The sequence below is a fragment of the Urocitellus parryii genome, chromosome 3 (assembly GCF_045843805.1).
Source record: "Urocitellus parryii isolate mUroPar1 chromosome 3, mUroPar1.hap1, whole genome shotgun sequence".
NCBI lineage: Eukaryota > Metazoa > Chordata > Mammalia > Rodentia > Sciuridae > Urocitellus > Urocitellus parryii.
The window spans coordinates 189,478,711-189,491,238 of record NC_135533.1 but is presented as its reverse complement, the minus strand read 5'-3'; the positions used below and the strand labels follow the sequence as shown (position 1 = coordinate 189,491,238).

General features: G+C 41.4%; 1 protein-coding gene across 2 annotated transcripts in view; it reads right to left on the bottom strand.

Annotated features, from left to right (window-relative positions):
• Window positions 1-11,839: 11,839 nt before the first annotated feature.
• The window catches only part of Gpd1l (glycerol-3-phosphate dehydrogenase 1 like), an 85,551-nt gene continuing 84,862 nt past the window's right edge, over window positions 11,840-12,528 (bottom strand). Inside the window, exon 6 of one of the 2 annotated variants that reach the window (XM_077796252.1) lies at window positions 11,840-12,400. In XM_077796252.1, coding sequence (XP_077652378.1) covers window positions 12,092-12,400 — 309 coding nt within the window. In that variant the 3' untranslated portion in view covers window positions 11,840-12,091. The remainder of the gene's footprint in view (window positions 12,401-12,528) is intronic. The other variant, XM_077796250.1, reaches the window with a different exon arrangement.

The following is a 12,528-nucleotide window of genomic DNA, read 5'->3' as shown; positions in this document are numbered from 1 at the left end:
GCACGCATGCCAGGCAAGCACGCTACCGCTTGAGCCACATCCCCAGCCCAATGCATAACATTTAATATGCTTTTTATTTTAAGGGCTTGAGGCTGAGAATTCAAAGTAGCAAGTCAAAAAAATCTTTAAATTTTTTTAATATTTATTTTTTAGTTATAGGTGAACACAGAGTCTTTATTTTACTTTATGTGGTGCTGAGGATCTAACCCAGTGCCTTGTGCATGCCAGCAGAGCCTCCACCTCTGAGCTACTACCCCAACCCCAGCATTTAATATGCTTTGATGAACTATATGTCAGTTTACATTCTGTGTCATCTCTGTAAATATGCTGAATTTAGCAAATTGCATTGGTAGACAAAACGTGTTTATACTTAGTGGAAATGAGATTGAAAATAAACTTTTCTTTAAAGTACTATTTAAAAACTTCCAACCGCAATCAGCAGCATCTATAACAATCATAAAAACTTACGTTGCCAATATTTTAACGTAACATGTAAGCCTGCCTTTGAGGCCATATTTAACATGAGTTCCTCAAAAGCTCTGTGTTTTAATTTATGTAGGAAATGTCTTCATTTGGCACATCATTTTCTTTCCTCTTGAGGTTGCATTTAGCAAAACAAAGAAAATGAAAAATATGGTAATGTAGGTTTTACCAAAATGCGGTTTTATAATAATTAAGCATGTGGTTCAGGGACCACAAACATACAATAGTATTTTTATAAGCCAGAATTACCAGGGGAAAGTAGCAAGTCTAAAAAATCTTTAAGATAGACAATAGTTCTATTTATTTAAGAAATATTTACTCTAGACCACCTGGTAGTATGTACTGTCGTGGGCTCTGGGTGTACAATGCAGGATTCTTTTCCCCTCATGTTTTTGACATCAAGAAATAGAGAGATAGCTAATGGTGTCTCAAAACCACTATTGTCTAGATCACAGTTATTACCCTGTACACATTAGTGAATTTAATTATAATTCCTGGTTGTAAAACTGGTTATCTGCTACCACTTAATGTTTGGGTCAATAACAGTCTACTCTGTGCTGCTATAACAGAATACCTGAGACAGGGTCATTTATAATGAATAAAAATATATTGGTTCACAATCTGGAGACTGGGAAGTCTAAGATTGAGGGACTGGCATCTAGTAAGGGCCTTCTGACTGTCACCCCATCAAAGAAGGGCAAAGGGGGGGCATGCATGAGCAAGTGAGTACAGCAAATTGAACTCTCAACCTCAAGCCCTTTTATAATTAGCATTAATCCTTCCTTGAGGGTTCAGTACTCATAACTTAAATACCTCGAATTAGGCCCCACCTCCCATCCCTAGTACATTGGGGATTATGTTTCTAGTACATGCTTTTGGAAAGACATATTCAAACCATAGCTATCAACAGATCATTTAAGAAGCATTTGGAGAAGGAAGGTGAGTTTTTTTGTTATTGTCTGAAAACCTTCCATTGACCCTTATGGTAAGATCTAGAAATCACTAATGTTAAAACTCACAAAATGAATTTGAAAGCATTGGAAAAAAAATCTTGAGACAATAATGGAGCACTCTCTTTTGAGATCCTGAAAATGAGATACCCTTAAGGTATTAGAGAACAATATGATATGTATAAAATATATACATTACATATGTATTAACCAATATATTTTATTTTGTATGCAAGAGGAATACATGATAAAATACATCTAAACAAGTTTACAAAATAACCCAGAGTAATTCAATATATAAATGAAAATCTTTCAACAAATGGAACTAGAACAATAGGTACCCTTAAGGAAAAAGAATAAATCTTCTGCCTTACCTCTCACCATATACAAAAATACTTTGAAAACAAGGTTGTGGATATGGGTGTAAAATTGTTTCCTTTTGTGTGTGTGTGTGTGTGTGTGTGTGTGTATTTTGAAAGTTTTCAAAATTAAATGGGAAAAAAATGAGTCTAAAAGAGCCTTTTTGATTAGTATAAAATTTCCAAGTAGTAAGGAATCATTGTCTCAGTTTAGTTGACAGGATGTTTTTTCTTCTTAATTCTACACCAAATAATAATGTATGTTAAGGTTGATGAGATTTTTAGATTTGGAGAAATACAATGGTTCTTATGGTGGAAGAATGAACAGTCCTTTTCTCACCTCCAGGAGCTACAGTGGAAGAGAAGAGAGCATGAACCTCGGAGTTGTGGCATCGGGTGCCACCATGGGGACGTGGGAGTGTGACTTTAAACTATCCGTTACATTCTAGAGCCCCACAGTCTGCACTGGGCTTCCACATTTGAATTCAGTGCATCTTCTTAACCATCCTGTGGGTAGGTCACGTGAAGAGCTCAGTATATGTGGGTTGAACCAATGGCTAAACCCATAAAGAAAATGGGCCGGGGGCGGCTGGGCTTGTGGCTCAGGAGTAGAGCCCTTGCCTAGCATGCTTGAGGCACTGGGTTCAATCCCCAGCACCATTAAAAATAAAATAAAATAAAGGTACCACTTCCTTGCATCTACAACTAAAAAAAATATTGAAAAAGAAAGAAACTGGGTCTCAAACAGATTAGGTATCTGCTTTCAGGTCATCCAGCCCCTGAGGGCTCAGCCTGAGACCTGGTTCTTCCAAACAACTCCTCCTCCTAGACCTCTTGTCTCAGTTGTGTTCCCCAAAAGCAGGGTCTGAGATGGGGATGACTGTGCAAAGCGATTTGTTGAGCAGGTGATTTATTTCCTGAGTGCTATGATCTCAGGGAACACCTGTTAGGGGGCTAAAGGACAGAGGCTAGGACCAAGCACTGGAGTTAGATGAAGATGGAAGTTCTGCCTAAATCCAGCCTCAGTCTGATCTCCAGGAGGAGGGGGCACCCTGGAGAGGGACTTTCCCACCTGGAGGTGAGGGGCTGGGCTGGTATACTCCTCTATCATTTAATTTGGCTCACACAGCCCAAAGGTATCTGTGCACAAAGTGGCTCAGGGGCAGTTCTCTGGAGCAGGTAGGAAGCTGTGACTTTTTAAGTCAAGTCAACAGCAGCTAAGTAAGGGCCAGCTCTCAAAGTGACCTGGGAGTAGTAGAAACAGCGCCTACTACCCCACTGCTGTTCATAGTGAGAACATTATCAGGGAGACAGGGCCTCACATACATAAGGGGAGGGTCACTGTCCCTGGCTAATGGCTTCACTGTGAGAGATTGTGTAATGGCATTTAGCCATTAGTCCTGTTCCAGAAGTTAGACAATGTTTACTGCAAAACAGAGCAAAAGTCAAACTCCATGTACTACTTGATCTCAGTTTACTGTCATGGTCATAAATTCACAGTCAACAGGCAGGATTTGGTTCACAGATGTTCTTCATTTGGTTGCGACAGTGTTTGAATGCTTTTTAAAAATGGATTGCTGGGCTGGGGTTATGCTCAGTGGTAGACAGCTTGCCTATAATTCGAGAGGCACTGTGTTCAATTCCAAGAACCACAAAAATAAACAAAGCAAAGGTATTGTGTTCATCTACAATATATATATATATATATATATATATATATATATATATTGTAAAAAATGGATTGCTGATATATAACAATTTGGAGATTCCATATAAAGGTGTGGCGCTCTTCTTCCAAAGGGCTGGCCAAGTGTGCCCGTGTTCCACAGGATGACAGTTTGAATCTCCATGTAGAGCCAGCTGACTTGTGGCCACCCAGGGCAGACAGGTGTTTGCCCACCTTGCTGGGTCTACCCCTCACTTGCCTTCTGTCTGCCACTCAGCCCTGAAAGCATTTAAGTTGGTAACTCCAGGTACCACTTTCTTGCAACACTTAGCAGTATTTTTTAGAAAATTGTACGAAAAGAACACATATACTGACCCTCCATCCATATCTTGTATAATTAACTTAAAAATAGAAGTACAATGTACGTACAGAAAATGTGCACAATTCACAGTCTACACTGTGAAGAATGGTCACATCTGTGTGGCAGCACCCAAGTCAGGAACTAAAACTTTTTCAGCTCCTGGAAGCACCTTCATGTCCCTTGTAGTCACTCCTGTCCTGGTCACCACTATCCCGATCTTGGTCAACATAGGTTAGTTTTAACTGTTTTTGTAGTTTATAAAAACGGAATTGCCCATGTAGTATAATTTAAGAAGTATTTTCTCTTTCTTTTCTTTTCTTTTCTTTTTTTTTTTTTTCCTTTGGTACTGAGGATTGAACTCCGGGGCACTCAACCACTGAGCCACATCCCCATCCCTATTTTGTATTTATTTAGAGACAGGGTCTCACTGAGTTGCTTAGCACCTTGCCGTTGCTGAGGCTGGCTTTGAACTCAGAATTCTCCTGCCTCAGTCTCCCCAGCCACTGGGATTACAGGTGTGCGCCACCACACCCGGCCAAGAAGTATTTGCAAAAGCAAATGTTTGACCCTAGATTGTAATGAAATTATATACTGTACTGTCTTACCATACACTTCACAGAGCATTGTGACCCAATTGTAAAATAATTGAATTTTCAGGTGACCAGGGCACCATTTAATTCCATTGAGTTTTTCAGAAAAGAACTTGGACAACAGACATTGTGCATGAGAAAGAACATCGTGGTCCATGCAGACAGCCTTCATCCTAATAGTCTCCCCCTTGGTGATGGTACCTCAGGAGCATAGCTGCTCTCTACCTAGGAAGATTGCAAGTTGACCTAGACCAATAATAGCCTTTGCTTTTAGTTGACAAAGAGTTAACAACCCCCAAGCAATACAGAGCCCTGGGAACCTAGGGAGGGATGTGAACTTTTCCCTCAGGATCCCACAGTCTGGCCAGGATAGAAACAAGTGACCACTGTTCTCAGTGCAGGGTGATAAGTGAGTCCACGACTCTGGCTTTGGACTGCCTGAGTTTAGAATCATGTAACCATTCATGAGCTGTGTGACCTTGACTCAGCTCCTCAGTCTCTCTGTGCCTCAATCTCCCCACCAGCAATTGGATTATTAGTAGCACCCAGGTCATGGGGTTGTTGGCAGGATTCCATGAAATCATCTAAATACACCATTTAGCACAGTATCCAAGACACAATGCCAGCTCTGTAACTGTCCCCATTGTTAAAGCAAAGGTACATAGAGGCATGTGAGGTGCAGAGGGAGAGGCTCCAACCCCAACCAGATGGGAATCAGGGATCAGGTGGAGGGAGTAGGATAATCAGATTAGGTGAAGTCTCAGATCAGGTGATCATTGGGCTGAGTCTGACTCCCTTTAGGAATCAAGCAAATATTAATGAAGTTAAGTGAGGGGAGAAGGGGCTGGAATGGGGCAGAGAGAGGAGGATGCTCAGCAAGAAGGAGCACAGCAGGAAGAGGTCCTGATGAGAGCCTCATGTACTAGGTATGCACCTCCCCCCCATTTGTTTTCCTAGAGTCCGAGTGTCAGAAAATGAGCCTGCAAAGTATGTGAGAGTCAGATGATGCAGAAAGTTGGGGGGGGGAGGTGGGAATCATAGAGAAATTAGAAATAGGACCAAGAGGATGGCTGCATAGGCTATCCAAGTCACAGTGAAGCACCAGGTAACAGGCACACCCCAGGTTGATTCTCTAGGAGTCCACTATTTCCTGTGAAGGACCCAGACTTCTTGAAATTCCATGTAAATTAGTAGATCATGTCTAGCAACGGTGAAGATAACGGTGAAGATAATTTCTGCCTGGTGGAAAAGATAATTCTGAAGGTTATAGTTTCATTGCTAGGTAACCAGCTTTGTATCCCATCTAGTAAACTTAATTTTGTTTCTCAAAAAAGTCTCATAGAAAGAAAGTAGAATGAATTGGAGATTACTTTCCTAAATTCCTGTGTGAATACATGACCAGTGTAGCTCCACATCCTGTTCCACCACAAGAATGGAAGGTTATACTCTGTGTATGCATAATATGTCAAAATACACTCTACTGTCATGTGTAACTAAAAAGAACAAATAAAAAAAAATTGTTTTAAAGTACCATAGAAAGCCAAGTGCAGTGGAAGACATCTGCATCATGCATGCTAGGCAAGCACTCTGGATACTGAGGCTGGAGGATCACTTGAACCCAGCAGTTCAAGACCAGCCTGGGCAACACAGGAAGAACCCATCTCAAAAAAAGAAAAAACAAAAAAGTACTATAGAAACCTCAGACCTCCATTCCTAAAGCATTCCTTGAATCAGCTTTATTTTCTTATTGATTCCCTCACTAATTAATGAATTCAATAAGTTTTAACATTTTGTTCTCTACTTCTATGAAAGTCTTATTTTTAGATTTTGAAAATCATACTTTGATGAGGGCACTTACATACTATGTTAAGTATGGATTTTATCCTTAAAAGGGTAGGAAAACTTTTGAAGCACATTTTGCATGAAAAAGACATGGTTACATGGGCTCTTTAGGAAGCTGATTGTTTAACAGTGCGGAAAGGAGCGAGATTGGCGCTCAAGTGAAATTTAAGCCTGGAAACCAGCAAACCTGCGGTGGTCAAAGTAGTCATTAGAATGTCTGAATATTCTAAAGGCAGGTGGTAATTTCTGCAGGGAAATGTGCAGAACCAAGGAGGATGGTGTTCACACTGCAGTCTGGAAAGATGTCCCATCTTTCATCAGTATGTATTAGCAATCACTGTGGTAATCCATGATTATAAATTTCTTTTTTTTTAAACATTTATTCTTTAGTTGTAGGTGGACACAATACCTTTATTTAGTTTTTATGTGGTGCTGAGGATCGAACCCAATGCTAGGTGAGCGCTTTTCCTCTGAGACACAACCCCAGCCCTGATTAGAAGTTATTTAAGTAGACAAAAGAAGTTGGACCCAAGAGTGACTGTCAGAAGCACATTATCAGTGTGCCCTCCAATATGCAATTAGAAGAATGAGTTGTGGCTTGCCCCCAGCTGGAAAGAAAGTTTCTCTGGGGCCAGGTGCAGTGGTGCACACCTGTAATCCCAGGGGCTTGGAAGCTGAGGCAGGAGGATTGGGAGTTCAAAGCCAGCCTCAACAACTTAGCAAGGCCCTAAGCAACTCAGCAAGACCCTGTCTCTAAATAAAATATAAAAAGGGCTGGGGATGTGGCTCAGTGGATAAACGCCCCTGAGTTCAATCCCTGGAATAACAACAACAAAAAGTTTATCTAATGTGAAACTATCTCCAAATCCCTTTCCTTCTTTCTATATTCTCCAAACTCAAAAGGTAAAACTGAACAAGAAAACATCTTAGGAGGCTCAAATTCCCTGTGTACATTGCCTCTGCTCAGGGCAACCAGGGACAGGAAGAAGAGATACTATTCATGCTCCTTTGCATTTTGAACCATTTGAATGCACTGGCATTTTACATGCAGTGGTACCAGTTGTGCACTGCACAAAGGAGTTACCATCAAGCTCTTTTTTATGATATTGTTAGCATTTCAGATCTAGATAAATATAATCATTTGTTGGCAGTAAAGTGAGTTGGATCAAGATTGCCTTTTTTACACAAAAGTATCAAACAGGGTAGGGGTGACCTTATGAATAATTTAAGTTTTCAAATGCATTTATTTTTTGCAGTGCTAGAAATTGAACCCAGGACTTCATGCATGCTAGGCAAGCACTCTACCACTGAGCTACATCCCAGCCCTCAAAAATATTTAAGAATGCTAATATGTTGGATTCCTAGGATTGTCAGAACTGGCATTCTGAAATCTTTTCCCCACATTTCATATTACTGTACCAGTTTTTTTTCTTCCTTAAGGTGGAATTAAACTACTAGAAAGTTAAGCTGAAGCCAGAAATTCTTCAAATTACTAGAAGTTAAGCTGAAACTAGAAATTCTTCCTTTTAATGGGCATGATCCTTCTGTTTTGTGTTCTTCTCACACTTAGAATCTTATTTTATTTCATTTTATTTTATTTTATTGTACTGAGGATTAAACCCAGGGTTCTTACTGAGCCACATCCCTAGTCCTTTATTGTTATTATTATTTTTTTTTTTCATGTTGAGACAGGGTCTCACTAAGTTGCTGAGGCTGGCTTTTAACTTGTAATCCTCCTGCCTCAGCCTCCTGTGCACCACTGTGCCTGGCTTTTTTTTCTTTTTAATAGATTGCTAAGAGCCACAGCCAAGTAATAGGATGCATGGCATTTTTGGTTGAAAGGTGATGCCAGCAAGCCATTGAGATGATATGATTATGTTAAGATCTGCATTCATATGGATATTGGACTCCTGCTGTCCACCTGGGCCTGCTACGGGACTCCTGAAGAGTTCCCATTGGTTGGGGAAGTGCGGTAGGAGGGAATTCCGGAGGAGGGACTTCCTGTGGGGGTCCGGGAGAACACCGCATGGGTCGGTCGGCAATCTGCCAGGAAGCGTATGGGGCATTGCGGCAGTTTCAAAAATAAAGTTTGTTCCTGCTTGAGTGGCTCGTGATTTTGTGTCCAGCCAGACTGCGGCAATAGATGACACTTACCATTAAAAAAAAAAAAAAAATGCTGCTGAGCATCTCTTCCCTCTTCAGAGCATTGCTCTGAATTTTCTTTGGGAAACCATCCATCATTCTCAGCTGTGGTTTAGATGGGACTGATGTCACATCCAGTTTTCAGGGCTGGACCTCGATGGGTTTCAGTTACCAGCTGGGCCACCTGATTGGTTCAGCAAAAGGAACTTAACCCAATCAGAACTAGTAGGACAGGAAGCATATTTCGCTGCCATACATGGAGAGAGCTTGCTGCTGCTGCATAGAGGACAATTAGTGCAGTTGAGAATGTCTCAGCATAGAAAGAAAGTCTTCCAGGGCTGGGGATGTGGCTCAAGCGGTAGCGCGCTCGCCTGGCACCACATACAAACAAAGATGTTGTGTCCGCCGAGAAATAAAAAATAAAATATTAAAAAAAAATTTTTTTAAAGAAAAAAAAAAGTCTTCTATGGTGACATCATCTGGGCCCTGATACACTCTCTACCAAGGCCAGTGGTTTCCTTGATATTTCAGTGATCTAATTAACATATTCATTTATTTATTTTTCACACATAGAAAGTTTAATAAAAATACACAGATTCTTAACTTAGGGTGGGGAGGTTATTGGGGATTGAACCCAGGGCTTTGTGCATGGTAAGCCCGTGCTTTACCACTGAACCACATTCCAGTGCTGATACATTCTGTTTCTAATGAGATCTGATTCAACCATTTTCAGACCCATGAATTAAAGTATGAACCAGGTTACAACAGATTGCTTTAAACATAAAAATTTGCTATTAAACACTCTTAACCCATATTGCTGGCAGGAGAGCCTCATATTATTTAAAACTTATTGCTTTTATTATCATTAATAATAATCAGAACTGAGCATCCAGACTATTCTTTCTTGATCTTTCCATTTTGTACCAGTGAACTGCAATATCATGTTTGTTGCAGTTTAGGTCCAACTAGGAGAAAGAATCACCCGATAGGTTCAAAGAAGTATGAACCATGATACAAAAGTAACAGTAAGAAATAAGGAAACTCAATATGATATCTGTTGTGGTTTATTTTTTAGTTGTATTTGGACAAAATACCTTTATTTTTATTTATTTTTACGTGGTGCTGAGGATCGAACCCAGGGCCTTGCACATGCTAGGTGAGTACTCTCCTGTTGAGCCACAACCCCAGTCCCCTGTTGTGGTTTAGATGTGAGGTGTTCTCCAAAAGGTCACAGGTGAGACAATGCAAGAAGGTGCAGAAATGATTATGAGAATGATTACAAGAGCCTTAACCCAGGCAGTTAATTAATCACCTGATAGGATTGTGTGGTAACTGAAGGCAGGTGAGGTGTGGCTGGAGAAGGTGGGGCATTGGGGGCATGACTTTGGGGTATATACTTGTATATGGCAATGGAATCAGTCTCTCTCTCTCTCTCTCTCTCTCTCTCTCTCTCTCTCTCTCTCTCTCTCTCTCTCTCTCACCCCCTTTCTGATCATCATGTGAGCTGCTTTTCTCTGCCAGACTCTTCCACCATGATATTCTGCCTCACCTGGAGCTCTGAGGAATGGAGCCGGCCTTTTACAGACTAAGACCTCTGAAACTTCTACCCTCAAATAAACTTTTCTTCCTCTGTGATTGTGCCGGTCAGGTCTTTTAGTCACAGGGGTGAAGTAACTGACTAATACTGTACCCTAGGACTGAGGGAGAGTACCCAAAGGAGGACACACTTGGAAGTGCTTCCAATCTTGGGCTTGGTGTAGTTCAGCCCTCTAAGTAGCAGAGAAGTTGCGGGTCCTGCCAGACCAAAGCCTGCTGTCCTGCAGCTGTAGGAAAGTGTAATCTACCCTTGGAGCACAGCCTGGGAGCCAGCAAGTGGGATGCCGCAGGCTTTGGTTTCTGTGCCGTGAGGGCATGGAAAGGTTAGAGCCAGTCTCAGCTGCAGTGTTGCAGAGGGCCTGTGCTTGGGCCCACGGCTGGGGTAGGCCCTGATGGAGGCCCTGAGTCCCAGGGAATTGACCCCCAGTTCACTCTGGAAATGACAGTCTCTTCTTTATGCAGTGTCTGTCCCTCCAGTGTCCTCTACAGGGAAAGCTTAACTAACATCATGCTCAACTTCAAAGAGAGGTGCTTTAAAGAAGCAATAAATTGATCATCAGAACAGTGTGTTTTTTAAAGAACACTTCTCTTTCCAGTTCATTAGGTATTATTGGGGTCAGAAGGAGAAGGACAGAATTTGGTCTCTCTCTTGCCCAAACTCAGGTCAAGGGCTTCATGAAAGGGCTGACTTGGTCCAGGCAGATCTCTGCTAGTGAGTTCTGCATACTCGTGTGAAGCAGAAAAGAAGCTGGGAATGTGCTAAGCATATGATTTATCTGCTGTTGGACCCTAAAAAGCCGTTAACATGCTGATGTATGGTGAATTTCCCTCAAATTATTTGAACTTGAGCCACTTTTCCTGTAGAGTCTGGTTAGCTACAGGACACCTATAGCAGATCTTTTTTTCTTTCTTTTTTTTTTCCTCAAAATGCCCCAAATATCCCCCACAAGAATATCCTCTTACAATGCGATTTTAAAACTCCTCCCATTGAGAGTTTGAATCCATTTTCCCTTCTCTTGAATTTGGGTGAACTTGTCTCTGTATGGAAATGACACTGCAAGACTTCCAAGGTCAGCTTACAAAAGACAGTGTAATAAATGCTGGTGAGGATGAGGGAGAAAGGAGCACTCAGAGGATGTTGCAAATTGGTTCAACCACTCAGGAAAGCAATATGGAGACTTCTCAAAAGATTAGGAATGGAACCACCATATGACCCAGCTGTCCTACCCCTTGGTATCTATCCAAAAGATCTAAGTTCCTCATAATGTAGTGAACAGGAACGTCATTGTTGGTAGAAGCACAATTCATAATAGCCAGGTTATGGAACCAGCCTAGGTGTCTGCCAACAGACAAATGGATAAAAATGTGGTTTATATACCACATAGAGAAGAATGCAATAGGTCATTTGTTGGTAAATGGATGGAACTGAAGAACATCATGCTATGTGAAATAAGCCACGCTCAGAAAGTCAAGGGCTGGATGTTTTCTCTCATATGCAGAAACTAGGGGGGGGGGATAGAGGAATTAAAGAAAGGAATTTTATGAAAATAGAAGGGAGAACTACAGAGTAGAGGTAAAGGATTAAAGGGAGGGAGCAGGGGAAGAAACAGGAAAGTACACTGGGGAATGAAATTGACCAAACTGTGCTATGTGAGTGTCTGAATATATCACAATGAATTCCGTTTTTATGTGTAATTATATTGCACCAATTTAAAAATAAATAAATAGAAGAGAGATCAAGAGAGTAGAGGAAGGAGACAAGGGGGAGGGAAGAGGAAAAGAAAAGGGAAAATTATGTTATGTGAATGTATGAACAGTCACAGTGGATCCCACTGTGATGTACCATTATAATGCATGAATACAAATATTATAATAAAAGACAATGCAGTTTCTGCCTGGGTCTCTTAGGACTCTTGTTCTTGGAACTTAGCCACCATGTTGTCAGGAAGCCCAAGTAGTCACATACAGGGAGGGTTTTTGGTGAAAAGCCCAGCTGTAGATACAGTCAATTGCCAGAATCAATCACCATCCATGTGAGTAGGAGAGTTTTCAGTTGATTCCAGGTCCCAGCCATGGAGTCCCAGCCATCAAGTTGAATTCCCTCACATTGTGGTTGGCAGAGGCCAACCATCCACACTACATCCTTTCCAAATTCCAGATGCGTACAATCCAAGAGCATAATAAAATTGTGGTCTGAAGTGACAAAGTTTGGCAGGGTTTGTTCTGGTAACAGTCCTGGTAAAACACCCCATGGGAAACCCCTCCTTGTGACTCCCAGCTGTTTCAAGGTCTCCTCCTATACTTCGTTTCACAAATGTCAGATTGTCCACTGGTCTGGCTGTGGGAAGCAGTGCTGTGGAACGAGGTGTCTGATGGCCTCGTAGTTGTGGTACGCTTGTGCTGGGATTCCCCTGTGCAAAAAAAAAAAAAAAAAAAAAAAAAAAGTACAGGGTTAGCATTTCCCAGTTGCTATGGCGATTTGGGCAGCTTGGTTGCTCAGGGCAAACGCTCAGAGTTATCAGTTCTGACCTTGAAATGC